This window comes from Mauremys mutica, chromosome 7, assembly GCF_020497125.1.
Source record: "Mauremys mutica isolate MM-2020 ecotype Southern chromosome 7, ASM2049712v1, whole genome shotgun sequence".
NCBI classification, from domain to species: domain Eukaryota; kingdom Metazoa; phylum Chordata; order Testudines; family Geoemydidae; genus Mauremys; species Mauremys mutica.
This window is the reverse complement of record NC_059078.1, coordinates 55888666-55915525: the sequence shown is the minus strand read 5'-3', so window position 1 is coordinate 55915525 and position 26860 is coordinate 55888666. Positions and strand designations below refer to the sequence as shown.

The following is a 26860-nucleotide window of genomic DNA, read 5'->3' as shown; positions in this document are numbered from 1 at the left end:
ATGCCCCTTGCAGGAACTCCAGCTCCTATCAAGACGAAAAAGTCCACTAAACTCATTGGGGAACTAACTCGTGAAGGTAAGAAGTATGCACACAACTCCCAGAAATCCCTGGTGGTACATGGCTCACTGTACATTGGGGTGGGCAAACTTTGTGGCCCTTGGGCCACATCTGGGTATGGAAATTGTATGGCGACCCATGAATGCTCTGAAATTGGGGTTGGGGTGTGGGAGGGGGTGAGAGCTCTGGTGTGGGGCCAGAAATGAGGAGTTCAGGGTGTAGGAGGGGGCTCCAGGCTGGGGCAGGAGGTTGGGGGGGTGTATGGGGGGCAGTGAGGGCTCTGGCTGGGGGTGCAGGCTCTGGGATGGGGCTGGGGATGAGGGGTTTGGGGTGCAGGAGGGGTTCAGAGGGAGGGGGATCAGGGCTGGGGCAGGAGGGGGTCAGGGGTGCAGTCTCCGGGAGGCGCTTACCTCAAGCAGCTCCCAAAAGCAGCAGTATATCCCCACTCTGGCTCCTACATGGAGGCACGACCCAGGCGGCTTTGTGTGCTGCCCCATCCGCAGGCGCTGCCCCTGCAGCTCCCATTGTCTGCGGTTCCCAGCTGGCTGCCCCTACACATAGGAGCCAGAAGGGAGACATGCCACTAATTTCAGCAAATGCCCGACCCCACTTCCCAGCTGGAGTGCCAGAGCAGGGCAAGCCCCCAACCCCACTCCCCGGCAGGAGCTTGAGGGCCGGATTAAAATAACTGATGGGCCAGACACAGCCTGCAGGCCGTAGTTTGCCCACTCCTGGTCTACATACCCTGGTCTGTGTAGCTGTATGTGAGTAGAGCTGGGTGAAACATTTTGACTAAAACCTTGTGAATTTGAGTCGGTGTCACCAAATTGTTAGACTTTAAACTTTTGTTTTTAACACTTCATTTCAACATTTTTGAAAAATGTTTTGGGTTTTGATTAAAAATGGCTTTTTCTTTAGAAATTTCCTTCAATTTTAAAAATAATATAAAATGTTTTTAAAATGCTTGATAGCAAAATGAAATGTTTCATTTTGTTTCAAACAATGTTTTGTTCAACCCGAAATGAATTTCTTTTTCCAATTTGACAAATTTGGAAAAATTTCAATTTTGTACTGACCCAAAATTTGATTTTTTTTGGATTTGCCAGAGAACCAGACAGTCAGTTATTCACACAGCTCTGTAGGGGAGCCCATCTCCAAGACACTGGGGTGCATGAATGTGCTGGGCTGGCTAGTGCTGTTACACCTGTGGGCAGATGGAGTCACCCCACTCAGTGATTATTAATTCCAAACTATTCCCATTGTTTGTTGTGTCCCATGGTCAGGGCCGGCTCCAGGGGTTTTGCCGCCCCAAGAAGCCCCTCCGCCGAATTGCCGCCGAATACTTGAAAGTGTCGCCCCGCTCCGGAGTGGCCGCCCCAAGCACCTGCTTGATAAGCTGGTGCCTGGAGCCGGCCCTGCCCATGGTTTCCAGCGCACGTACTGCTGGCCTCTATTTGGTGCCATGCAGGTCTGAATTAGTTATTTGGAGAAGGAACCAGGTTGGCAGGCAATGGGAAGGGAAAGGTCCTGGAAGCATTAAATACGTTTAGAGAAATCAGGAGGAGAGTCTATAATGTATCTAGCCATTCTCTGGCAGTAACATCTGAACACGAGGTGCAGTACACGCACTGCCAATCGGCAAGGTCTTTCAGATAACATCACATACCAGCATATGTGATTGGCTAGTGTTGGCTCACAGGGATTTAGTTTTCTAACATTCCCCACACAGGAGTGGTATAAACACAGTGGGCCAAACTTTGTTCTTGGTTACACAGGTGTAAATCCATTGATTACAGGGGGGTTACTCCAGATTTACACCAGTATAACTGAGCAGAATTTGGCCCTGAATATGTCACTGCTCCGGTGCCTTTAACTAGCTATGCACCAGCATGGATCTGTCTATCATTACCTCCATCTCTAATTTATTTTCCTTCTTAAACAGCAACCCCTTGATTGTCACTCACTAGTCAATGGACCAAGTTCTTCCAGTGGAATTGCAACTGACAGGAGAATTCAGCCCTATGTGTCCTTCCACTGCAGTGCTAGGGACACATTTCCTTCAGCAGCGGATGTTTGTATTGGAGGGGGTGGTTTGTACACAGCTGTGATACCCCTTTTACTCACATTAAATGTAGGGATGAGGAGATTTCCAGAGGTGCTGCAAAGCAGTAAAAAGCTAAATGTTGTTCCCTTCCCAAATCGCCAAGAGGGAACTCAGGAATCTGCTCTGCTCAGGACAGTGGGGATAGGGGCACCTTTATGTAGGTTTTTAGGTTTCCCCCCCAAACCAACTGGAATTGCTAAAACCCTGTTTTCACATCAACAGGCAAATATAACTCCAATATTCTATAGAAAGTCTCTTCCCACTGGGAATAATGCTGTGTGGAACTGGCTAGCTAAAGAGGATTCTTCCAGAGATTTTCCCCATGTGACCAGCTGGGCTGGGGAGGAGAGGGAAACAGTCTCTGCCTACAAGAAGGGCTGTTTCAAACAGATCAATGCTCACTAGGGAACTTTTAATGTGTAGTAACAGGGTTCACATGGCCACTTAGTAGACCCTAACATTATTCCTGCATGTTTATTGCACTGGAAATATCAGGCCATTTGAATTCCCTGTTTTTGCTGGCTTACTCATTGGAGGCTCAGTGGTTCTTGTGGTATCATAAGAGACTGGCAGTAAATGAGAGGGGAAGAGGTTTGTAATCAGAGGGTAGATCCTTGTTTCCAGCTGAGCTGTGTGTAATGTAGGACCTAACATGGAGAAAGGTGGCTATATGCCACCATTATGGCCCTGCCACCCACTCACCATGTTCCAGAGGTTATTTTTGGCAGACATATATTTAACTCAAAGCTCTAACACACACTTGAGAAAAAAGCTCACTCTGTGAAAGATTTGGGATCTATGCCACTTCAACTGAAGACTGAGAAAATCCCCCTCCCCTGCACTCTGGTCCCCTCATTAGTTTTCTAGCAAAAACGGGAGGCAAATCTTGCTCTTCCTGGTGTTTTTAGGGTAAAAAACAAGCAGCAACAAGAAGATCATAAAGAAGCAGAAAAGGGCACAGACACCCCTCCCCACCTTATAGATTCCCTTTAAGATTCCACCACAGAGTTTCAGGGAATGGAAGGAAACATTTCGTCAGTGGCTTTGAGGTTTCTGGTGGCCTCACCAGATTTGTGGCTTGAGGGACTGTTAGTCAGGATGATCACAATGCTAAATAGGTCAGAGGGTCACTGCATTACAATGAATCTCTGTAATTAACTTCAGTGGGGTGTTTTCCATGCACACAGCCAAATTAAACCACAGCCATTTGCGTGGCTGCCGGTAGAGCTTAATCCAATGGTCGCAGATGTTGTCTTTGCTTGTTGCTTGCCAGTGCTGCTAGGTGAGTGATTTCCAGCTGAGCTGACCATAGAGCAGTGGAGTGTAGAAAGGTGACCAGACAGGCCACTGGGGCAGTGTAGGATAGCAATGGGAGGACTGCTTGCACTGATTCATGTACCTCAGAAGTGGGATGTGTCCATGCTAACGCTGCCCTGATGTAACTTCCACCCATGCAGATGCACTTTGGATGGGAACTAGGGTAAATTCCATTCATGGATATCCAGGGGATTGTGTGTATAGAATAATATTTCCATCAGTGAAACCCTGCTAATGCAGAGGAGGCCTTGCTGCTGTGGAGGGCCTGGTGTCTGGGAATAAGGAGGAGGCACCCTGGGACAGAGAGCTTTCTAAGATGCATCTTTTGGTATCTTTTTCCAGTCATGCCACAAGAAGGGTCCAAGCTGAACTTGGGGAAGAAGATCAGCATCCCCAGGGATGTGATGCTAGAAGAACTCTCACTCCTCACCAACAAAGGATCCAAGATGTTCAAACTACGCCAGCTGAGGGTAGAGAAATTCATTTATGAGAATCACCCCGACATCTTCAGTGACAGTTCTGTGGTAGGTCAGAGCATGCAACCACAAGCCGGTTCCTACACACATGGGAATGCGAGGGAAAGTTGCATGTCTCCACTCTCATCACAGGCTAGGGGGATATACCTTGGGTAGGGGAGAGGCCCAAGACTGTGAATGAATATACAGGCTGAACTTCCTTTTCGCGCCAGCATTGGGTTCCTTCAGGGCACTTTTGGGATCCATTGATGGAGCAGTGTCAGGAAAGCTGAACGCTAGGAGAACACTGAGGATCATATGGTTGTGTTGATGTACCAAAGCTAGAAAAGTGCATGACTATTTACCTGTTAAAATAACAACAAAATTTCCCTTCTTGCACTGGGGGCAAATGATTCATTCAGATCTGAGGTCAGCTCACCTGGGCTCTCTTCCATTTTTACTGTAGGATGTGGTATTTTCCCTTCTTGGTGTAGGCCTCAGTTCAGTTTTGAGAGATGATCCATGAAGTAAAATTGAGACAGAGGCCTCTAGCTGCTGATATTGCACTTATTTGGTTTGTTTGCTGGGAACCCATTAGTAGAACTGTAAAGGAAAGAACGTTTTATTACCCTGTCCTGCGCTGGCCTTTATAGTGGATAAAGTCAGGCTTATGCATTTTTTCCTCTCTTCCCCACCTCAGAAAAATGAATTCTGCTTGTTGTTTAACATTAGAATCAGGGCTGGTCTTCCCTGTTTTTGTTGGAAAACCAATTAGAGGATTGGAGTGGGAGCTTTCTCAGCCCTCATACAAAATAACGTTGATATTGAACTTTTCAGAGAGCTTTTCTCTCAGGCGGTTGCCAGCAGTTTGAGTTAAACAAACAGAAGAGATCTCATAATTTTAAACACTGACTCAACATCTTCTCTCCTCTTCTGTCTGCTATTTAAGCTTCCATCTCTTGGCATGCCATCATCCCACTTGTCCTCCCATCCAGGGGAATTTAAGACTTTCTATTTCTAATAAAAGAATCAAGCTGAAAAAATCTTCCACAAAAGAAAAGCTCTGAGGCCTTCCTCGTGATTAAAGCAGCAAATAAGGGATTTTTTTCCCCCTTTGCAGTTCACCTTTAACAAGTACAATTTGGGAAGCCGGGTGTGAAGAAGCCATAAGATAGGCTGGGTTGGAGGAGGAAAAGCAGGGGTGGCTCCAGGCACCAGCACATCAAGCATGTGCCTGGGGCGGCAAGCTGCAGGGGGCGGCCTGTCAGTCGCCATGAGGGCAGCATGCCTGCGGGAGGTCCGCTGGTCCTGCGGCTTCGGCGGCAAGTACGCCAAAGGCGCGGGACCAGGGGACCTCCTGCAGGCGCACCACTGAATCCGCGTTACCAGCAGACCTCCCACAGGCACGCCACCAAAAGCCGCCTGACTGCCATGCTTGGGGCAGCAAAACACATAGAACCTCCCCTGAGGAAAATCCATCAAAATAAGAAGGGGCAGTACTGAGGGGTGGTCTTAATGAGAGCCCAGGGCTGATATTCAGGATATGTTGATTGTATTTCTGGTCCTGTGTCCCCTTGGGCAAGTCTTCATCTCTGATTGTTCATCTGTATAGTTACATTACGTGGCTATCCTGACCTTCCTCCCAGAACATTGTGCCATTAGTATCAGTGCTTTGAAGTTCTTGGATGGAAGGTGCTGGAGAAGTATGTGGTATTGTTATAAATAGTCACCAGTGCAGGAAAGATGTTGAGGAAGAGGGTGAAAAGGACACAGTTAAACCGATAGCCTTAAACAGGTTATGGCTGCTTCCAAACCACTTCTCCACCTGGGGAGCTGAGGCACCTACGGCTCACTTAAGGTTGGAGCAGGGATTGCAAACATGGGAAAAGCTCAGATCCCCCAAATACCTGAGGCCCAAGTTCATGTGTCAGCTTCTGAGGCTGTAGTGAAGATCCAGAAATTACATCTTTTATGTGAGTTCAGAAGGTTGTGAAGGGTTTATGGGAGAGCTGACTTTGGGGGCATATGAGGCCAAGGCCAGATTTTCAAAAGTTGAGGTGTCCAATTTGAGAAATGCAAAATGAATGAATTGTGGCACTTCAAGCAGCTCAAGTTGGGCACCAAGAAACTGAGGCACTGAAAAGTAGAAGGTATTTTTGGAAATGTGGGTCTCTGAACTTGGCGTTGCCAGAAACTGGGGGAAATGATTCTATCCCAGAGTTGGGAGGAACTTACATTGTGTTTTATTCAGTAAATAGTAAGCTTCGCTCCACAGTGCTCCAGCAATGGATCCCAACCACTTTCTGGACAGACACCCATGTTTTCCCATGGTGAGACAGGAATCTGGCCAGGATACTCATTCACTATCATGCAATGTCTTCCTGAAGAGGGTGAAATATTTCAGAGTGACACTGGAAGATGCTTTGCCTTGGGGAAGAGTATTTGGGGTTTTAAAAAGTCCTTAGCAAGCCTGGAATTTCCTGCATGGCCTTGCTGTGGTGAACTATGAGGGTAGCAGGTTGATGAAGCATCTCCAAACAGGAGTTGCTGTTTCCTATTTTAAAATCGTACGTGCCTCCTTTTCAGATCTGCCTTTTTCAAAACAATGGACAATTGTAATTTGTTCCTGTCTTTGGCCTGCCCTACTAGCCCCCATCAGGACTAGACTGACAGGATCAGGAACATAACTTACCATCTGATGGCTACTTAGTGAACTATGTGAAATGGGTCAGTTGCACTCAGTCCATTGCCTTTATTAGTATGTATTTATTGTATTGTGGTAGCATCTAGGAGCCCCAGTCATAGACCAGAATCCCATGGTGCTAGGTGCTGTACAAATACTTAGTCCTGCCTTGAGTGCAGGGGACTGGACTAGATGCCCTCTTGAGGTCCCTTCCAATTCTATGATTCTGTGAAACACAGAAGAAACAGATGATCCCTGCCCCAAGGAGTTTACAAGCTAAGTATAAGACAGAGAGGGAGCACAAGGAAACAATGAGACAGTATTGGCCAAAATGATAGGCAGTGGTCTCAACACACCAGCACCCTATCCCTTGTCAAGTTTTTTGTAGGTCTCACAGCAAAGGAGAACTTTGAACAGGGATTTGGAGGAGGACAATGAGGTAGGTTTGCAGATGTTTACAGGGAGCACCTCTCAAGTGTGTGGGGCAACAAGGGAGAATGCACCAAGGTGTTTGAAAATCTGGCAAGTGGGCAATGGAGGTTGGCATCATGGACTGATCAGAGGTGTGCGTCAACAGCTCTATGGCAAATGAGAGATGATAGGTAGGGTGAGGATTTGTCATGAAGGACTTGGAAAAAGTGAAGTAAAGCAACTTGTATTTGCTGCAATGGAGAAGGAGGAGACAGCACAAGAATGCAAGGAGAGGATTGATGTGCTCAGAGTGACAGGCTAGGAAAGTGATCATAGCAGCAGAATCCTGAACAGATATGAGCAGGGCAAAATTGTATTTGTCAGGGCCACAGAGAAGGATGGTGCTGTAGCTGAGATGAGATGAGACCCTGGCTGAGAGTTTCAGCTGTGTGGATGGACAGGAAAGGTCACATCTTGGAGATGTGATGCATAAAGAATCAGCAAGATTTAGAGCTGGCCTGGAGGTGAGGACCTAGAGAGGAGCCCCAGCAGAAGCTGATGCCCACGTTATGGGCCTGAGTGTCTGGCAGGATGGTAGTGGTGTCTACAGTGTTGAAGAAAGGAGGCTGTGGAGAGAGCTTTGGGGAGGGGGAGATTAGGAGCTCTGTTTTAGCCATGTTGAGCATGGATGGATCATTAAGAGCTGGCATGGAGACAGGCTGAAATTTCGTCTTGAAAAGGAGACAAGTTTGGAGTGAATAAATGTCCTCATCACAAACTATCACCACAGCTGGCCCTAATTAGCACCTCTGCTGGCAACCTGAGCAAAGAGACCAGAGGCCAACTGGGCCACAGAGACTGAACTATCTTCCTCCCAGAGCTGGTTTCTCAGGAGCAGGGAAGCAATGTAAGGACAGCTGCTAGTGCCATCTCTGTGCTGTGGGCTGATTCTTATCTCCAGGGCTGTCAATACAGCACCTGTCACTTGCACCAAATTCAGAATCTTTTTCTGACCCTAAGATTCCCTGTTCCTTGCCATCCCTTCCTTCCTTCATCTCTATTGCATGGAAGGACACAGAAAGAGAACCGCTAACAGGGGGAAATAAGGGAGGGAGCTTGGGGTTTTGTTTAGCAGAGGAGGAAAGCATTTCTACTGCTACTTTAAACTGCTCTCCTCTTACAATTCATGTTAGTATCCCCTAGATCCTAGAATAAAAATTATGGAAGTGGAGAAGTCCAAAACAGAGTAGATGGTTGTATGTGGTAGCGAATAAAATGAGTTTGGTAAGTTCTCAGCCAAGCCAGGAAGGTAGAGCTAATACAACTCCCCCTATCTGGCAGCATGTATTCAAAAGCAGTCTTTAGGGTTGAATAGGCAATGACAAGAAATCTCTGAGAGCTCAGGCCAGGGTGGCCTTTTCAGATCAGGGGGAGGGCCCAGTTGTGAAGCACAATGCGGGGAGCAGGGACTGAGGCACTGGATCATCAGTCTGGTTTCTGTTGTGCCTCCAAAAGAGAACAAACGGCAGTCGGGGCAGGAAGGGAAATGCTACAGCCCCCAGGCTGTGCTAGGCACTTCACACAAGACAGAGGAAGGCAGGGCTAACCATTGAAACTGCCAGATATGACATGGGGGGGGGGGTGTCAGGAAGGAGGGGATGGGATGAGGGTTCCTGCAGTACAATCAAGGGGCTACATCAATACAATCAAAGGCACAACTCGGTGGCTCCCTTGGTCTGTCAATGTATCTAGAGAAAGGAGGATGGAGATAAATAGAGATAAGGGTACTTGTTAAACAGCAACAATATCTTTATATCTTGAAGGCCTGCTCTGCACTGAGCATCAAAGCCTTTGAGCAGAGGTTGGGGAATGACCATCAGTGGAGATACTAAAAGCTGAGACTTGATACCCATCTGTCAGAGATATTCATCTTAGTACAGGTGCATGTCCTGGGATGAAACTGGTCAAGGAAAGTTAGTCCTGCCCTGATGAAGCAGGGTTGGATTAGAAGATCTGCTAGACATCTCTTCCAGTCTATGAATGAGTGTGGAGACTGATACCCCTCTTGCTCCAGGAGAGGTGACGTGGGCGGGGGAGGGTGGGGATGAAACCAGAGTCTCCGCTCAGCAGCTTTGGGGTCTGCTACAGGATGGCTTTTTATATGAAGTGGGTCCAGCTCCCCTGTGTCAGGACTGGTGCAGCCCAGATTGAGCTGATTAATAGGCCAGGGTGGCATTTGGGGCTAATAAATGAGAGGAAGAGAACTGTGAGAATGGAGGAGGGCCTTGGAGTTCTCTGGGGAAAGCTGAAAGCAGGAGAGTAGTGGAGGGGCTAAACCTGCTGAGCTGGAGAGCCAATGCCAGCAGGCTGAAGAGAGTTGAGGCCAGGGGCATAGCTATATTTGAGCTGCAAAGTGTAATTTCCAGCTCAGGGAGCTCTGATCAAGCTAGTGCACTAAAAATAGCATGTAGCCACGGTGGCACAAATGGTGGGAGGAGCTACCCGCCTGAGTGCCTACCTATCTCAAACAGGGTGTACTTGCCACACTAGCCCCTCACGCAGCTGGGACTACACTCTGTCAGTGAATTAACTCAGTTATAGCTAGCACGGGCATGTCTCTGTGAGCTGGGAATTATCTGTCGGAATGATGTAGGAGAGTGTCTGGCAAAACACAAGAGGCCAGAGTGGGTAACCTCAGCCGCCCTGGTGGCCACGATAATGTGTGTCTCCAGCAGTGCAACACACAAACCATTGTTCTCAGCACTGGCCTCGGGAACAACCCTTTTGTAACCAGCCAACTTCCACAAGCTACCCGACCTGCACAAATCCACCCTCCTCTCCAGCCCTGCAGTAGTACACTGGTGTGTGTAATCCATGCCATGTGACCAGCTCTATAACAACAAAACTAGGGGAAAAAGCCAGTGATACTCAGTTGGTTGCTTGGCTGATTGTGTCTCCTGTGGCCATCTATGATTTTGTTCCTCTCCTGCAGGGCTCAGGACAAGGCTGGAGTCCATATTCCCCACCCACAGGACCATGCTGCCTCCCATGGGAGAGTGCAGTTATTTTAATAAATTAGCACGAGATACCTGACTATCTGGGACTATCACCCCCCTCTCTCTTCATACAAGCACATGGCAAAACTCAGCCCTGGTGTAAGGGGTGCAGCTCCAATGTAGGATTTGCAGACACTTCCCTACACTCACTCTCTCTCAGAAAAAATGTGTGCCTGCTCACTTACTCCCTCTCGCTGTTCCATGCCTGTCTGTTTGAACTTTAAATCCCCCTGGCCCAGAATAAAGGAACATACAGCTGGCTGCTCCAGTAACTTCAGAAGTGTTATTAACAACACAGACATCAAGTATTTGGGAACCTCTTAATCAGGGAGGTGGAAATAGAAACACATTTGGTGCTCCCAATCATTCCTTTTAGGGCACAGCAAGGCACCAACACAGAGCTCACAGTGTCCCTTGCCAGGCACTCCCTCTGTGACATCAGGGCCTTGAGATGCTCAGATGGGTGGATCATTTTTCACCAACCGTTTCTCCTGAGGCACATATAGCAGTGCTGGAGGATTAGGAATGGATCCTGGACAGGTGCTCAGCAGCTTACAGGATTAGACTCTTGGTCAGAAAAAGGTTTCACAGACATACAAGTTCTGGTTGTTTATGAATCTTGTGGCCTGTGCCTCTCAGAGTGACCAGACAGCAAGTGTGAAAAATCGGGACGGGGGTGGGGGGTAATAGGAGCCTATATAAGAAAAAGACCCCCATATCAGGACTGTCCCTATAAAATCAGGACATCTGGTCACCTTAGCCTCTCTAGGGTCCAAGCACAAGCAGCAGTTGCTTTCTGGTTAGAATATTTTGTAATGAATTCAGGGCTGCTGGATGGACAGCCCTGGAGACTGAAGGCCTCCATCCCACAGTCCAGTGCTGAGCAGGCAGATGCAGAACAAACTTCCCTACACCTCCTAGGGCAGTCTGTGTTACCCATTCGCTCCTTTGCCTCTCTGCCATAACTGCCAACAAGGGGGCCAATTAATACTGATCCTGGCAGTGCTTTTTGTGATGTGGACATGAACTGGGCTCACTAAACTCCTTTCATGCTGGTCCCCTAGCATATAGCTACACTGCAGCCTCCCAGCCCAGGCAGGCAGACATGTGTTAGCTTCATGTTAGCTAACATGCTAAATGTAGCAGTGCAGACAACGCGGCATGAGCTAGCCACTCGAGTGCAGACCCAGGGGCCTGAGCTGGCTTGGAGTCAGGCAGGTAGCCAATGCTGCGATGTCCACATTGCTATGTTACTACACTTGCTCAAGCAGAGCTAGCCAGCTCTGTCTACCTGGGTTGGGAGGCATGCTCAAGCTGCAGTGTAGATGCACCCCAAATGGCCTCCAGGTGGTAGCAGCTTTTGGCTTACATTCAAGCTGGTAACCTACAGGTGAAAGGTTAGCCACTCAGCCCCTGAGACAGCCCACTGGTAGCCACATTTCCCTTTAAACACCTTTACCTCTGGCATGTAACAAGCAACAGAGACACAGCTTCCCCCTCCCAACTTTGACCAGGTATAGTCTCCTGTCTGGGACTCTCCTTCAGGAGCTGCTGTCTGTTATAGAAAACATTAGGCTGAGACTAGCTTTCTTCACTTGTTGCACAAGGAGGGATGAATGACACAAGACGTACCAGGACACCAGGCCCACTCTGGATGCAGGAACTAGAAAGGTTCTGCAAGAACAATTCTCTTTTCTATATGACCTTTCCCATGAGCAGGTCTCCCTCTGGAGTAGCTGGCCCACCAGCAGTTTTGGTGGAAAGGAGAGAGAACTTTTTAAGTGATAGATGCAGTGCCATGTGTTAGCGCTTTGAGACGACCTCCCTCCCACATCCCCAAACACCTCTTTATTTCAGTCTGCCTTTATACAGCTATGCAGTTCTCCATGTACACCTCTACCCCGATATAACGCTGTCCTCTGCAGCCAAAAAATCTTACTGCATTATAAGTGAAACTGCATTATATTGAACTTGCTTTGATCCGCCGGAGTACGCAGCCCCGCTCCCCCGGAGCGCTGCTTTACCGCATTATATCCGAATTCGTGTTATATCGGGTAGCGTTATATCGGGGTAGAGGTGTATCTCCAAACAGACAGTCTCACCATCTTCTGTGTACAGCCCCAGGTAGAAGAGATGAAACCTCCATGATCACAGTTCTCTCTATCCCCAGTGTTTTCTGACATTCAGGGGAACCTAATCCTCCCTGTTCCTAAAATGGGAAGCCCATTCACGCGGGGATAGGAGAGATGTTCCCAAAGGGTGCCAGTGGCACCAGCTCCATTTGTTTAGCTTGCTGATGGCTGGATGCCTGGACTGCAGCTTGGATGACCTGCTGTAAAGCTCTGGACAATGTCACTGAGGCATGGAGTGGAGGGTTGATAATGCCACACTGAGCCTTGTGGGGTTTTCACTTCTTCTCATCTATTTTTAGCTGAATGAACAGCTGGCCTTGAAAGCCTGTTACAGCTTGGAAAGCTTCTCTTTGCTAAACTGCACTAGGTATAAGAGACATGAAGAATCCGTAACCCTTTAAAGAATCATGGGATTCACATTGCCAATTGGCTGCACCAGGAGAATTTACGCAGGCAGTATAGCATGATGAATGCATCTTTGGTTCATCTTCATCTGACTTTCTCCATTATTGCTTCATGTGCCTATAACCTACCCCTAAATCCAAGTGCAAAGAACATATGTGATACATGTACATGGGTAGTATTACATGTTTTATATGTGATACCTGTGTCTGTGTACAGACTGTAATATTCCAAAGGAGCCACTTTCTTTTAGCTCATATGTGTCAAGATATAATCCCACATACATTCAATATGTAACACATGTAATGTACATGGTACTGCCATATATGTCACTTACATTTTTATTCCTCATAGGTATTTGCTGAAATCACATTGAGGGAATATGGGGTACTGCCATGTCTGGCACCACACCCTTCCCCTTCTGGGGGTTCCATCCCACAATGGGCCATGTGCCCTCTACCCGAAAATAAGTCAAAGGGCATTAAATGTGCTCGGCGCTTTGCAAAATCAAGCCAATATTAGGTGGAACAGAACCTGCTTTTAGGTTATATGAGACTATGTTTGCTAGCCCTTGCTAGGGAGGGCAGAGGACCTCAACAGCAAAGCCAGCTTTGTCTTTTAGACAAATGCAAGTTTCTTCCTCACCATGCTGGCTGGCTAGAGTTGGTTTGCTAATATCCACTAGGCTTATAATAAAAACTTTCATTCCCTTACTTTCCTCTTGCACATGCAGTGGGTCTCATGGAAGCCTTGGGTGTTCTCACAAGCTGCCATGCCTCCAGGTTTTCACAACTTTCATAGAATCATAGAAATGTAGGACTGGAAGGGGACCTTGCTCCTCCTTGTGGCTCATCTGGGGAATCAGCTCTGCCACTTTGTCAGATGCCCCTTCCTGTGGTTACTCAGTCCATCATTCCACTCACTCACTCCATGGCAGCGCTTTCCACTTCATAGCTTAGCCCTCCGACTAAGTCACATTAATGTTCTCCCCCTCTTCTGGGGTATCACAAGTCCTTTGAGGCAAACTGTCCCGGGCACTCCGCTCCCCGGTGCCTGGTCTCTGCCACTCACAGTGGCTAGGAGGGGAACCTGGGTCCGTCCTCTACATGGGGTTCCAGTCCGGGGACCTTCAACCTAGCAGCTCGGGGCTTTTACTCTCCCAGCCCTTACTGCTCCTTCCCTGGACTGCTTCCTAGACTCTCTTTGCAGCTTCCTGCTCTTCCTCCTTGTATTGGGGAATGCCACCACAGGTTTCCTCCCGCAGCCTCCAACTTCCTTTCTTTATAGAGTCTGTCCAGCTTCTGCCCCCAACCAGACTTCATCAGCAGTTAGGCCCTAGCACTTCCTAGGTTTCCTCCAGGTGCAGCCTAAGGTTAATTGGCCTCATTTACCCTTCTGGCCTTGTGTGGGGTGGCCACCCCATCACAGACTTCGAGAAGTCATGAAATCCAGCCCTCTGCACTGAAGCAGGACCAAGTAAACCTAGACCATCCCTGACTGGTGTCTGTCCAACCTGTTCTTAAACACCTCCAGTGATGGGGATTCCACAACCTCCCTTGGAAGCCCATTCCAGTATTTAACTATCCTTATTGTTCGAAAGTTTTTCCTAATGTCTAACCTAAATCTCCCTTGCTGCAGATTAAGCACATTGCTTCTTATCCTACATTCAGTGCACATGGTGAACAATTTGATCACTGTCCCCTTTTTAACCGCCCTTATCATATTTGAAGACTATCAGTTCCCCTTTCAGTCTTATTTTCTCAAGACTAAGCCTGCCCAGTTTTTTAAGCCTTTTCTCAGATGCCAGGTTTCCTAAACCTTTGATCATTTTTGTTGATCTCCTCTGGAGTCTCTCCAGTTTGTCCACCTCTTTCCTAAAGTGTGGCACTCAGAATTGGACACAGCACTCTGCCTGAGGCCTCCCCAGTGCTGAGTAGAGTGGGACAATTACCTCCTGTGTCTTACATGCAACACTCCTGTTAATACACCCCAGAATGATATTAGCCTTTTTTTGCAACTGCTTCAATTTGTGATCCACTATAATCCCGAGATCCCTTTCAGCAGTATCACCACCTAGCCAATTTTCATTTTGTAGCTGTGTATTTGATATTTCCTTCCTAAGTAAAATACTTTGTACTTGTCTTTATTGATTTTCATCCTATTTATTTCAACCAATTCTCTAATTTTTCAAGATTGTGTTGAATTCTAATCCCGTCCTCCAAAGTGCTGCAACCCCTCCCAGCTTGGTGTCATCTGCAAATTTTATAAGCAGACTCTCCGCTACATTATCCAAGTCATTAATAAAAATATTGACTAGTACCAGAGCCAGGACTGACCCCTGTGGGGCACCACAAGTTACGCACTCCCAGTTTAACAATGAACCATTGCTAACTACTCTTTGAGTATAGTCTTTCAATCAGTATTGCACCCACCCTAGAGTCATTTCATCCAGTCTGCACTGACAGTCATGTGGGACTGTCAAAAGCCTTACTAAAATGAAGATATATCACACCCATTGCTTCCCCCTCTTCACTAGGCCAGTCACCCTGTTAAAGAAGAGCCATATAGAGCTGCCTGTAAAAAGAACAAATGCACCGGTGGCCAAAGGAGCAGTCTCATGTTGTCACAAGTCCAGGTATCCCAGCATACTTAGTGGGCTATAGACTCAGTTCTCATTTACCTTACCTTGCCATGCTAGTACATTCCTGCCATGAAGCACTCCCTACTATTCCAGCCCCGTCCACCTCAGCTTAGTCAGTGCACCTCATTTCTGACCTGTATCTCCTTGTGACAGTTTATGCCCCTAGGGGCAGGGCAGCATGGCCTAGCGGCCGGCATCTATAGCCCCACCCTCAGGTGCAGGGCAGCGTGGCCTAGCGGCTGGCATCTATAGCCCCACCCTCAGGTGCAGGGCAGCGTGGCCTAGCGGCCGGCATCTATAGCCCCACCCTCAGGTGCAGGGCAGCGTGGCCTAGCGGCCGGCGTATATAAGAGTGGGGCACCCCCAAGGGGTATGGTGGCCCTGGTGGGGGGCCCGGGCCCTCTCAGCTCCACCAGGCCCAACCCAGGGCTCTAACAGTGGCATAGCAATTTGCCACTGACTCAGTGAGGGGGATCCTACCGAAACACACTGAGGTTTCCCAGGTGGGAGGTACCACACCATCACCCTCCCTGGGTCACTTCCTACCAGTGTCTGTGTTGGGGTCTCCCATGAGAGTTCAGGCTCTCTGTGGTCAGCTGGGCCAATCATCTCCTGTCCTCCTCCAGTCGCCGTTCAAGCAGGCCCAGGGAGGCTCTGATTCCCGGCACAGTCAGGGGCTGTGGCTGGCCCTCCACAGGAACTTCCCGGACAGGTCCTTTCCCCTGCAGCCTCCAGCCCAGAATAAGCTGGGCTTCTTCCCTTTATACTGCTAGAGCATCTGGAGCATACCCAATCCTGCTAGGGAGGCGGGACTTCCACTGTCAATAATATGGGCTTAACCCTGTCTGCGCTACTGCGGGGTAAGCAGACCCTGTCACAATCCTCCTGTTATTCCAGTCCTGCCACAGTCCCAGCTCTACTGGTGCACTTCACTCCTGACCCTGCAGTTCTAGTTCAGAGTACCTGCACAGATCTGCTAATGTGCTTCATCCCTCCCCTCCAGCATCCCCTGCTCTTCCACACCCTGGCCTCTAAAGTAGCCCTGCCAGTGCACCTAAAAAAATGACCTTCAGCATCTCCTGCACTTCCATGCCTGCCCCTGTACTGGATACAGGGAAAATTCCATGCTACATGTTGCAAGTGTTTTTGTAATTTGGACAGATGTCCAGTAGGAACTAGGAGGAGACCCATCAAGCTCCCTTTGAGCTCCACACCAAGAAAATATGAATGGATATGCCCAGTAACAATAACTTCTGCCCTTTTTTCTCTCACTCCAGGATCACTTTCAGAAGTTCATCCCTGCTGTTGGAGGACATTATGGAGGAGAAGCTCATGGTTACTTGCACAGTGGTGGGCGGATGGTGGGTGGAGTAACTGCAGGGCAGTATGGATCTAGTAAGCTGCACTATCCCCCTGCCCCTCCTCCTAAGCCTGGGAGCAAAGGCGGTGCTGGAGGCACTGAAGCTGATCATGCCAGGGGCTCAGCCGGAAGTGGGGGAGGAGTGGATGGTGAAGGAAGTGATGCTGCTGGAAAAGGCAAGTATCTCTCACACACTAAAAGTGAGGATGGGGTAAATGTCAGAATTTGGCCCATTATCATTGTTAGGAATAGGTGTGGCTAAAAGAAAAGATGTGAGCTGAACCTTCCAAACCCAATTCCTTCACAAAGTTTGGAAAAGTTGAATTGACTTTTGTTTCATGGTTTTGCTCACCTCTGCCTGGTGTTGGGAAGACAAAGAAATATCAAAATTTTATCAGAATGTATCTGTCCTAGCTAAATCAAGGAAGTTGTGAAAAACCTGGTAAGAAACCTTGATCTCCCAAGGTTGGTACAGCATTTGCTTATATTACATATTGTCCATTATGGAGTTTTACACCTTCTTCAGAAACATCCATCATTGGCCACAGTTAGAGATGGGTGCTGGTCTCGTTGGACCATTGGTTGGATCTGGTATGTCACTTTCTACGTGCCTATATGTTTGCTTTGTTTTGGGATGGAAGAAGTTCAGCTAAATGCAGAGAAGTTTCAGATAAGCATCAGAACTGAACCATCAAATCTTTTGAGGGTCACTCATCACTAATTACTATTCTGCTGAAGCAATCAAAATCCATTCAATATTTTTATTGATTCTTAATGATGTGTGTATAATACCTTCCGCCTACTTCAGTCCTTGGTTAATTTGATCCTCCATTTACTTTGGCCAGAAACCTCTGGAACTAAATCCCTTGTATGAAATCAACTCAGCATCCTTTCTTCATCAATTCCCATTAATCTCTTAGGGTATGTCTACACTACAAGAGTAGTTCGATTTAACTTAGGTCGAATTTGTAGATTCGACCTTATGAAGTCGAATTTGTGTATCCACACTAAGGACACTAATTCGACTTTGTGAGTCCACACTAACGGGGCAAGCGTCGACATTGGAAGCGGTGCATTCTGGGCAGCTATCCCACAGTTCCCGCAGTCCCCGCTTCCCATTGGAATGCTGGGTAGAGCCCCCAATGCCTGCTGGGGGAAAAATGTGTCGAGGGTGGTTTTGGGTAACTGTCGTCATTCAACCGTCACTCCCGCCCTCCCTCCCTGAAAGCGCCGGCGGGAAATCTGTTAGCGCACTTTTCTGGTCAGTGACAGCGCGGACGCCACAGCACTGCGAGCATGGAGCCCGCTGCAATCATCGCTGCACTTATGGCCGTTGTCAACTCCTCGCACCTTATCATCCACCTCTTCCACAGTCAGCTGCTGAGAAATCGGGCGCGGAGGCTCCGGCAGCGCAGTGAGGACATGAAGTGTGAGAGTGGCACAGACCTCTCACAAAGCACGGGATCCCGCGCCGCGGAGATCATGGTGGCAATGGGTCATATTTATGCTGTGGGATGGCAATTCTGGGCCCCGGAAACAAGCACGGACTGGTGGGACCGCATAGTGCTGCAGGTCTGGGATGAATCACAGTGGCTGCGAAACTTCAGGATGCGTAAGGGCACTTTCCTTGAACTATGTGACTTGCTGGCCCCTGCCCTGAAGCGCCAGGACACCCGGATGCGAGCAGCCCTGAGTGTGCAGAAGCGAGTGGCCATAGCCCTCTGGAAACTTGCAACGCCAGACAGCTACCGGTCAGTAGTGAACCACTTTGGCGTGGGCAAATCTACCGTGGGGGTTGCTGTGATGCAAGTAGCCCACGCAATCGTTGACCTACTGCTCTCAAAGGTAGTGACCCTGGGAAACGTCCAGGTCGTCATAGATGGCTTCGCCGCGATGGGATTCCCAAACTGCGGTGGGGCTATAGATGGCACTCACATCCCTATCCTGGGACCGGCCCACCAGGCCAGCCAGTATATTAACCGAAAGGGCTACTTTTCAATGGTGCTGCAAGCACTGGTGGACCATAGGGGACGTTTTACCAACATCTACGTCGGGTGGCCGGGCAAGGTTCATGACGCGCGTGTTTTCAGGAACTCTTGTCTGTTTAGACGCCTGCAGGAAGGTAGTTTCTTCCCGGACCACAAAATAACTGTTGGGGATGTGGAGATGCCTACAGTGATCCTTGGGGACCCAGCCTACCCGCTAATGCCCTGGCTCATGAAGCCCTATACAGGCGCCCTGGACAGTGACAAGGAGCTCTTCAACTACCGGCTGAGCAAGTGCAGAATGGTGGTGGAGTGTGCTTTCGGACGTCTCAAGGGGAGATGGAGGAGCTTACTGACTCGCTCGGATCTCAGTGAAACCAATATCCCCATTGTTATTGCAGCTTGCTGTGTGCTCCACAATCTCTGTGAGAGCAAGGGGGAGACCTTTATGGCGGGATGGGAGGTTGAGGCAAATCGCCTGGCTGCTGATTACGCTCAGCCAGACACCCGTGCGATTAAAAGAGCCCAGCGGGAAGCGCTGTGCATCCGGGAGGCTTTGAAAGCTAGGTTCCTCAGAGAGCAGGGTAACCTATGACTGTCCAGTCTCTTTACAGAGAAGCTGAACCTGCCCCTGTTTCAGTTACTATTGACTTTTTTCAGCGGTTACATACCCCGTTCACCAGGTTTCCCCCCTTCCAACAGACGTTTAAAAATAAAGTTATTGGAACATTTTTAATTAACAAAGTTTTCTTTACTAACGAATTCGCGTTAAAGGGTTCAAACAGGGACGCAGACTGTGGTGGGTACGGTGTGCAGTGATGTACATACCGCTTCTACACTCGAGGACTGACAGGCTCCTGCTCCTACAGCGGTCTCTGGGGGGAGGACGGTTACAGGAGGGTGTGCAGGAAGGGGTGGGTTTGCAGGAAGGGGTGAGGGGTGTGTGGGAAGGGTGAGTAGGTGTAGGGGGATGATGGCTCTGGCTGGGGCTCAGGGCATCGGAGAGGTTCATGGCTAGGGTGGAAGGGCATGGTAAGGGCAGCCTGCCTTGCCATTTGTGGATGCCAGGCGCTCGGACCCTGGGGCAGCATACACCTCCCAGACTGACCTGGGGCAGCAGACACCTCCCAGAGTGACCCGGGTGCCTAGTGACTGCACTCTGTGTGTGACCTGCTGTTGATCCTGCCCCCATGTCTGTACCCTGGTAATGGTGGCTGTCCTATGCAATTAACAAACCCCTATCTCTCCTTCACACAAAGTCTTCTGCAAAGAAACATGACGGAAACAGTAATGAACAGCAAACTATTTTTAATACTCAACTACACAGTTGGGGGATGAAACTGGGATTTTGGATTGGGTGAGCCAGGAAGGGAAGCAATTCTCATACTTTAGGGAATGAGAGCTGTTTGGTACATGAGCGCTCTGCTGGGGTGGAGTGACAGTTTTCACTGCCCCTAGCACCCCTCCTTCTTGTGATTTTGGGTGAGCGGGGGACAGGACTTTGTGGCGGGGGAGGGCGGTTGCAGATACAGTTCAGGGGGGCTCTCTGCTCCTGCCTGCGGTCCTGCAGAACATCCACAAGGCGCCGGAGCGTGTCCGTTTGCTCCCTCATTAGTCCAAGCAGCGTTTGAGTCGCCTGCTGGTCTTCCTGCCGCCACCTGTCCTCCCGTTCGCTGTGTGAGCGCTGCTGCTGAGAGAGGGTCTCCCTCCACTGGCTCTGCTGGGCCGCCTTGGCTCTGGAGCAGGCCATCAGTTCAGCGAACATCTCGTCCCGAGTCTTTTTCTTTCGCCGCCTAATCTGCGCCAGCCTCTGTGAGGGGGATGCCGGGGCAGTTCGGGAAAGAGCCGCAGCTGTGTGATGGGAAAAAGGAAGTGATTTCCTTGCAAAGATACATGTTTGCGAACACTGAACACAGTCTACTCAGTTTCTGTGAACAAGACCATACAGGGCACCTATCTCATGTGCTCTCAGGACAAGTTCGAATTTTCGGCATTCGCTTTCATTGCCTGGGGTCTTGCACTGGAGATCGGACAAGCGGGGCAGGACAGCAGAATCCGTGTAGCAGCCAGGCCTGGTAAGCCGTAAACTTTAGGCTGCTTAACAGTTAATGGATAGCAGTGCCCTCCTGCTGCAGGCAATCTGGAAAGCATAAAGTCTGACCCTGTTCCAGCCCCTCGCGGCTGTCCCCGGGAAAGATCCCTGTATGCTTTCCCTCTGCAGCCTCCACCACGGGGCTGTTAAACGACGGTCATTGTTATGCAAAGGAAAAGTCAAGCATTCACAATAGTAACATTACAGTAATTCCCCTAATTAGATGCAGCAGTCGCCGAGCGAGATCACCCTGAGGCGGGTCACTAGGAGAGACAGAGAGCGCATGCTGCGTGAATCCCTGCACAGACCAGGGCCCTATGCTGCCATGCTGGTCGAGGCAGTGCTCCCACTGTACCTCAGGATGGCCTGGCGCGGAAGAGTGTGCTTCCACGGAGCACCCAATAAGGCACCTCTCCCCAGGAACCTCCTGCGGAGGCTTTTCGAGTACTTCTACGAGAGCTTCGTGGAAGTGTCCCAAGAGGATTTCTGTTCGATCCCTATATGTATTGACCTTCTTTTCATATAGTTTTTATTCCTGTTTTTAAAAAAATAAATGTTTACATGTTTATAGCACTTACCGACTGATCCTTCCCCTGATTCAGAGTCCGGGTTAATGGCCAGGGAGGGTTGGTAGGGGATCTCTGTGAGGCTGATGAAGAGATCCTGGCTGTCGGGGAAAGCAGTATTGTAAGCGCTGTCGCCTGTCTCGTCCTCCACAAACCCTTCCTCATCTTCCCCATCCGCGAACATCGCCGAGAAACTGCCCGTCGACACTATCCCATCCTCAGAGTCCACGGTCACTGGTGGGACAGTGGTGGCAGACCCACCGAGAATGGCATGCAGTGCCTCGTAGAAGCGGCATGTCTGGGGCTGTGCTCCGGAGCGTCCGTTTGCCGCTTTGATTTTTTGGTAGCCTTGTCTCAGGTCCTTGATTTTCATGCGGCACTGCGTTGCATCCTGGCTGTTTCCTCTGAGTGCCATGGCTTTGGAGACCTTCTCGTAGGTCTTTGCATTCCGTTTTTTGGAGCGCAGCTCCGAAAGCACAGACTCATCGCCCCACACAGCGATCAGATCCAAGACTTCCCGGTCAGTCCATGCTGGGGCCCTCTTTCTACTCTGAGATTGCATGGACTCCTCTGCTGGAGAGCTCTGCATCGCTGCCGGTGCTGCTGAGCTCGCCCCGATGTCCAACCAGGAACTGAGATTCAAAATGGCCAGACAGGAAAAGGAATTCAAATTTTCCCGGGGCTTTTCCTGTATGGCTGATCAGAACATCTGAGCTCGGACTGCTGTCCAGAGCGTCAACACAGTGGTGCACTGTGGGATAGCTCCCGGAGCTACTAAGGTCGATTTCCGTCCACACATAGGCTAACTCGACATAGCCATGTCAAATTTAGCACTACTCCCCTCGTCGGGATGGAGTACCGAATTCGAACTAAAGAGCCCTCTAGGTCGAACTAATTAGCTTCCTGGTGTGGACGGTTGCACGGTTAAATCGAATTAACGCTGCTAAATTCGACATAAACTCCTAGTGTAGACCAGGCCTTAGATGGCTTTGAAAATGTCAGCCTTAATTAATGAGGAAGAATCCACATTTGGAATTAGATCAGAACCAGCCTTAGCGGTTCCAGGTGGGCCTCCCTTCATTGCTGCGAACATGTGTGATTCTTGTCTGTCATTGTCACATTACTGGCAGGGGCTCAGAGGGGATGTGGGCCAACCCTCTGGCTCTTGCTGCAGAAGTGGAGCCCCGTTATTTCTTTCTTTCACCCCTACTGTTCTGTTGCCTTCTAAACTGCTTTACTGACCCCAGGGTCTTCACAAGGAAAAGGGCCAAAGGCCCTGAAGCAGGAAGGCTTGGGGCTGTGGATTTGGCAAGGCCTAAAGGCTGGCTCTGAATGAGAGAGAAAATAAGCGAGCCCAAAGAAGATGGATATGATGGGAAAAAAAGAATACAAAAGCTGTGCTATTTGTACTTTGCTGTTGACATTATAAACACTGCTGTTTTCGGTGCAAACTGCAGTAGACACCCTGATGGTGGGAGGAATAACACAATGCACTTCAGTCTGATCTGATCCAAATCAGAGGAAGGCACTGCTATAAAAATAGTTCCTTGTATGTCTAAGGTGCCTGTCGTCTAAGAATCTTAAAGTGACCTACAAAGCACTGCTGAATTAACGCTGCTGGTAGGTAGGTGTCATTGTGCTCAGCTGAGTAAACTAAGGCACACAGAGTGAAAGTAACTTGTCTAAGGTCACCCACTAAGTTAATGGTTGAACCGGAACTAGAACCTAGAAGTTGTGACTCCCAGGCCACTGATTTAACCCCTTGAAAGTGCAGCTTTGTAGTCCCTAGGATGTGAATTTGCACAGGGAGACCCCAACAAAAGTCTCTAGGCTATTGTTTAGCCATTCTTAGCAGTTTAGAAAAATAATAATGTCTGAAGCAGGCAGCCCAGTGACAATGCAGCCCACAAAATGTGTAATCGGATGGTCTGTTCATGTCACTGGTGCACCCCGATAAAAACATCAACTTATAAAAAGTACTGACCCATGCAGAGGGATGTGGCCAAATCAGACATGTTCAAGAAGAAGTTAGTTGTGACGTCGTTAGAAGGGACAACACTGAGTTGCAAAGATCCTGAAGTTCAAGGGCGTTAGTGTCTGGGATTTGGGTTTGGCCCTTTATAGAGAGAGGAACTAGGTGCAAAGTTTGGCTCTAGGACCAAACTCCCCCATATTTGGTGGTGTTTGGCCCAGGGTTTGTTTGGGCCTCATGTAATGCTGTTGGAATTTACACACCCACATCCCAAATAAGGGAGGAAGGGGTTAATTCAGGGAGTAGGCAGCATTTCAGCTTTTACAAAGGCTTCCCTCTCAGATAGGAAAGGGCTGGCTGGTAGACAGATAGACCTTCCTGGGAAAAGAGCCTGAACATCCAGCTGAGGCTTTGGGGAATGTGACACTTTTTGCCTGCCCCGAAAGAGGAGTCTGCCTAGACCTGGGGCAGGTTGAAGCAAGCCATCCCTGTGATCTTACTGGGGTTTATGTTTGGGCTACAGGCTGTTTATTATAAATGTCTCTTTACCAAGATTAACCTGACAGAGGCCTGACATAGCTTCTTAAAGGTGTGGGACTGGCTGGGCAGTAGCTACCCCAAGCTGGAACGTCCACATTCTGGGTGAAATCCTGGCCCCATTCCAGTCAATGACAAAACTCCTATTGATTCAGTGGGGCCAGGATTTCACCCTCCATCTCCAGTCATCAGTCTGAATGATGTAGGAGCGTGTCCAGCAAAACACAAGGGGCCAGAGTGGGTAACCTCAGTCACCCTTCTCTGGCCTTGGCGGCCAAGATAATGTGTGTCTCCAGCAGTGCAACACACAAACCACTGTTCACAGCACTGCCCTCAGGAACAACCCTTTTGTAACCAGCCAACTTCCACAAGCTACCTGACCAGCACAAATCTGCCCTCTTCTCCAGCCCTGCAGTAGTACACTGGTGTGCATAATCCATGCCATGTGAACAGCTCTATAACAACAAAACTAGGGGGAAAAGCCAGTGATACTCAGTTGGTTGCTTGGCTGATTGTGTCTCCTGTGGCCACCTATGTTGCTCTCCTGCAGGGCTCAGGAAAAGGCTGGAGTCCATCTTCCATGTCATGTCTTCTGCAGTGGGAGAAGCCCACTCTTGTGGATGATGCAAGGCTATGCCGTGGGCCTGACTGCTGTAAAAAAATTAACTTCCCAGCATGTGCTCTGATGAAGCTCCATAGAACAGTGCCTCTCAAACTGTGGTCCACGAAACATGATTGTGAATGGGAAAGGAAGTGGTCCATGAGATAATATCTCTTAAGATATGGCCCATCCTGTGAAAAAGTTTGAGAACCCCTGCCATAGACTCTAGCTTTTAATTTGTGACTTGCAGGGTCAGCTGATAAAATTCAGTTGCTTTTAAGTTTGATGCCTATGACATGAAAAATGCATTTGTTCTGTGCAAATCTCACTTGATTAAAATGTTCTTCTCTTCTCTGTTTGTGTCCAGGTGAAAAGTCAGGAGGTGGGAAAAAAGTCTCTGTCTTTAAGACCTATATCTCTCCATGGGAGCGAGCTATGGGCATAAGCCCTCAGGAGAAAAGTCAATTCACCATTGACTTGTTGTCGTATGGTCCCAAAGCTGAACTCCCCCATTACAAATCTTTTAACAGGTGAGGCCACTTGGAGGTGTAATGCAGGGTACATGAGCTGTAGGACAATGCTGGATGCAGCCACTGCACCCTTAACAATGTCAATGGGTTTTTCACACATGCCATGTTGCAGCCTCTTGTGGGGCTAATTGCTGGAAGCCTACAAAGGGGAGAGAAGTTTTAGGATTAGAGACAACAAATGGGGATTCTTCTTTAGAAGGCTTTGTTCTGGAAGCAGAGGTCCTTAGTTCTATTCCACCTTCCCCAGAATACATTACACATGGTTTAGCTGGCAACAGCAGTGTCTCTAGTCATGTCTGCAGCCATGGATTTATTACCATAATGACCTGTAGAGCCCTGGAAAAATGGCTCTTAAAGACTTGGGGCCCAAGTATCCACCGTACTGCAGTTGAGAACCAGGCCCTTATTGCTCCTTCTTATGAGCAAAAAGTGTCTTACAGATATTTCTAGCACAGCAGCAGCTTTCCAGTGCATTTCTAGATTTTAATCAAACCCTTCCCCATCCATGTTGCTGAAAGAGGCAGTATGTGTTGACTAATCTTCAGTCACAGAATGAAACAAAGGCTCAAGGGGGATTAGAACCCAGCGCTCACCTGACTCCACATCTTTGCTAGAGCTGCTGTACCATTACACCTGGGGGAATTCTGCGCCACTGCACAATGCAGAATTTTACAGAAATTAAATTGTGTGTGCAGAATTTCTTTTCCCCCACAGAAATAGGCTGCAGTGCTGCTAGCTGCCACTAATGACCGCTGGACCTGGCAGAACCCAGCTCACACATAGAAGACACTGCTGTGGGGAGGGGGAGGGAGCTAGAGGGTTCCTGGCAGCTGCAGTTCCCAGCATGTCCTGAGGGAAGGAGAGGGAGGCGTGGAGGAAACTCCATGCAAGCCTGGGACCGAGCATCAGGCTGTTTCTCCCTCTGGATCCCTTGGCTCTGGGAGGGTTGTGGGGGTAGGTGTCTGGGCAAGGGGGAGGCCTGCAGCTGGGCTCTGGGAGGGGAGGGGGCGCATGTCTGGGCAAGGGGGGGTCCCCATGGCTGGGCTCTGGGGAGGAAAAGGGTGGGGGTATCTGGGCCGGGGGGGGCCGCAGCTGGGCTTGGCAGGGGGGAGAAGGGGGCAGAGAAACAGGAACAGGGTTCTCATAGGGGTTTCCTTAACTCTCTACTCCTGTAGGAATTTTCATATGTGTCTGTATTGATTCAGACATACTTGCTGACTGGTATTTTGAAATAAATTACCAAAATAATTGAAACTGGCATGATTATGTAGTGTTATTTTAACAACATTTGCAGAATTTTAAAATACTGTGTGCAGAATTTTTATTTTTTTTGGTGCAGAATTTTTAAATTTTTGGCGCAGAATGCCCCAGGAGTACACCATGAAGCCTCCTTTTTATAAGTTTATGGAGCCACTAGCAGCTGTGGCAGAGGTTGGCCTGGTGTGCTGCTAGAACAGTACGGGGGAAAGTATAGGAAAAGAACTATCAAGCACCTTTTTTAATACTGAAGGCACTGGAGAGGTGTATGTGTATGGTACAATTAGTTTTTGATGTTTGGTAGATTTTGTGGGAGAGCGCCTCCTGCAGCTGGTGACTCTTTTCTTCTCTACTGGAGCCTTCAACTCTTCACTGATAAACATTAGAAATGACAATAACTTTTTTCTTTTCTAAATCATATTGTTTACAAATGCGCTGCTTGCTGATTCCATTTGTCACCTTGTCCCAGGACTGCCATGCCTTATGGTGGGTACGAGAAGGCACGCAAGCTGATGACCTTCCAGATGCCTGAGTTTGATGTTGGTCCTTTAGTGCCAGAACCCATCATTGTCTATAATCAAGAAATCAACACAAGACCCTCCTTCAACAGGACCCCAATCCCCTGGCAGGCATCAGGAGAACCCACGGAGTACAACATCGAGATCAAAGTGCCGATGGACGGTGAAACAGAAGAGCTATAA

General features: G+C 48.9%; 1 protein-coding gene across 1 annotated transcript; it reads left to right on the top strand.

The window, feature by feature from the left end:
• MYOZ1 (myozenin 1) lies at positions 1 to 26860 on the top strand. Its single transcript, XM_045025328.1, has 6 exons — positions 1 to 76; positions 3822 to 4003; positions 16537 to 16799; positions 18184 to 18191; positions 24740 to 24902; positions 26629 to 26860. The coding sequence occupies exons 1-6, from the start codon at positions 1 to 3 to the stop codon at positions 26858 to 26860; spliced, it is 924 nt and encodes a 307-aa protein (XP_044881263.1).

Excerpts from the sequence above, each read along its gene's own strand:
- MYOZ1 (XM_045025328.1), top strand. The coding sequence starts at position 1 with ATGCCCCTTGCAGGAACTCCAGCTCCTATCAAGACGAAAAAGTCCACT. Across the intron at positions 77-3,821 it reads TGGGGAACTAACTCGTGAAG|TCATGCCACAAGAAGGGTCC; the intron begins GTAAGAAGTATG and ends ATCTTTTTCCAG. Across the intron at positions 4,004-16,536 it reads TCTTCAGTGACAGTTCTGTG|GATCACTTTCAGAAGTTCAT; the intron begins GTAGGTCAGAGC and ends CTCTCACTCCAG.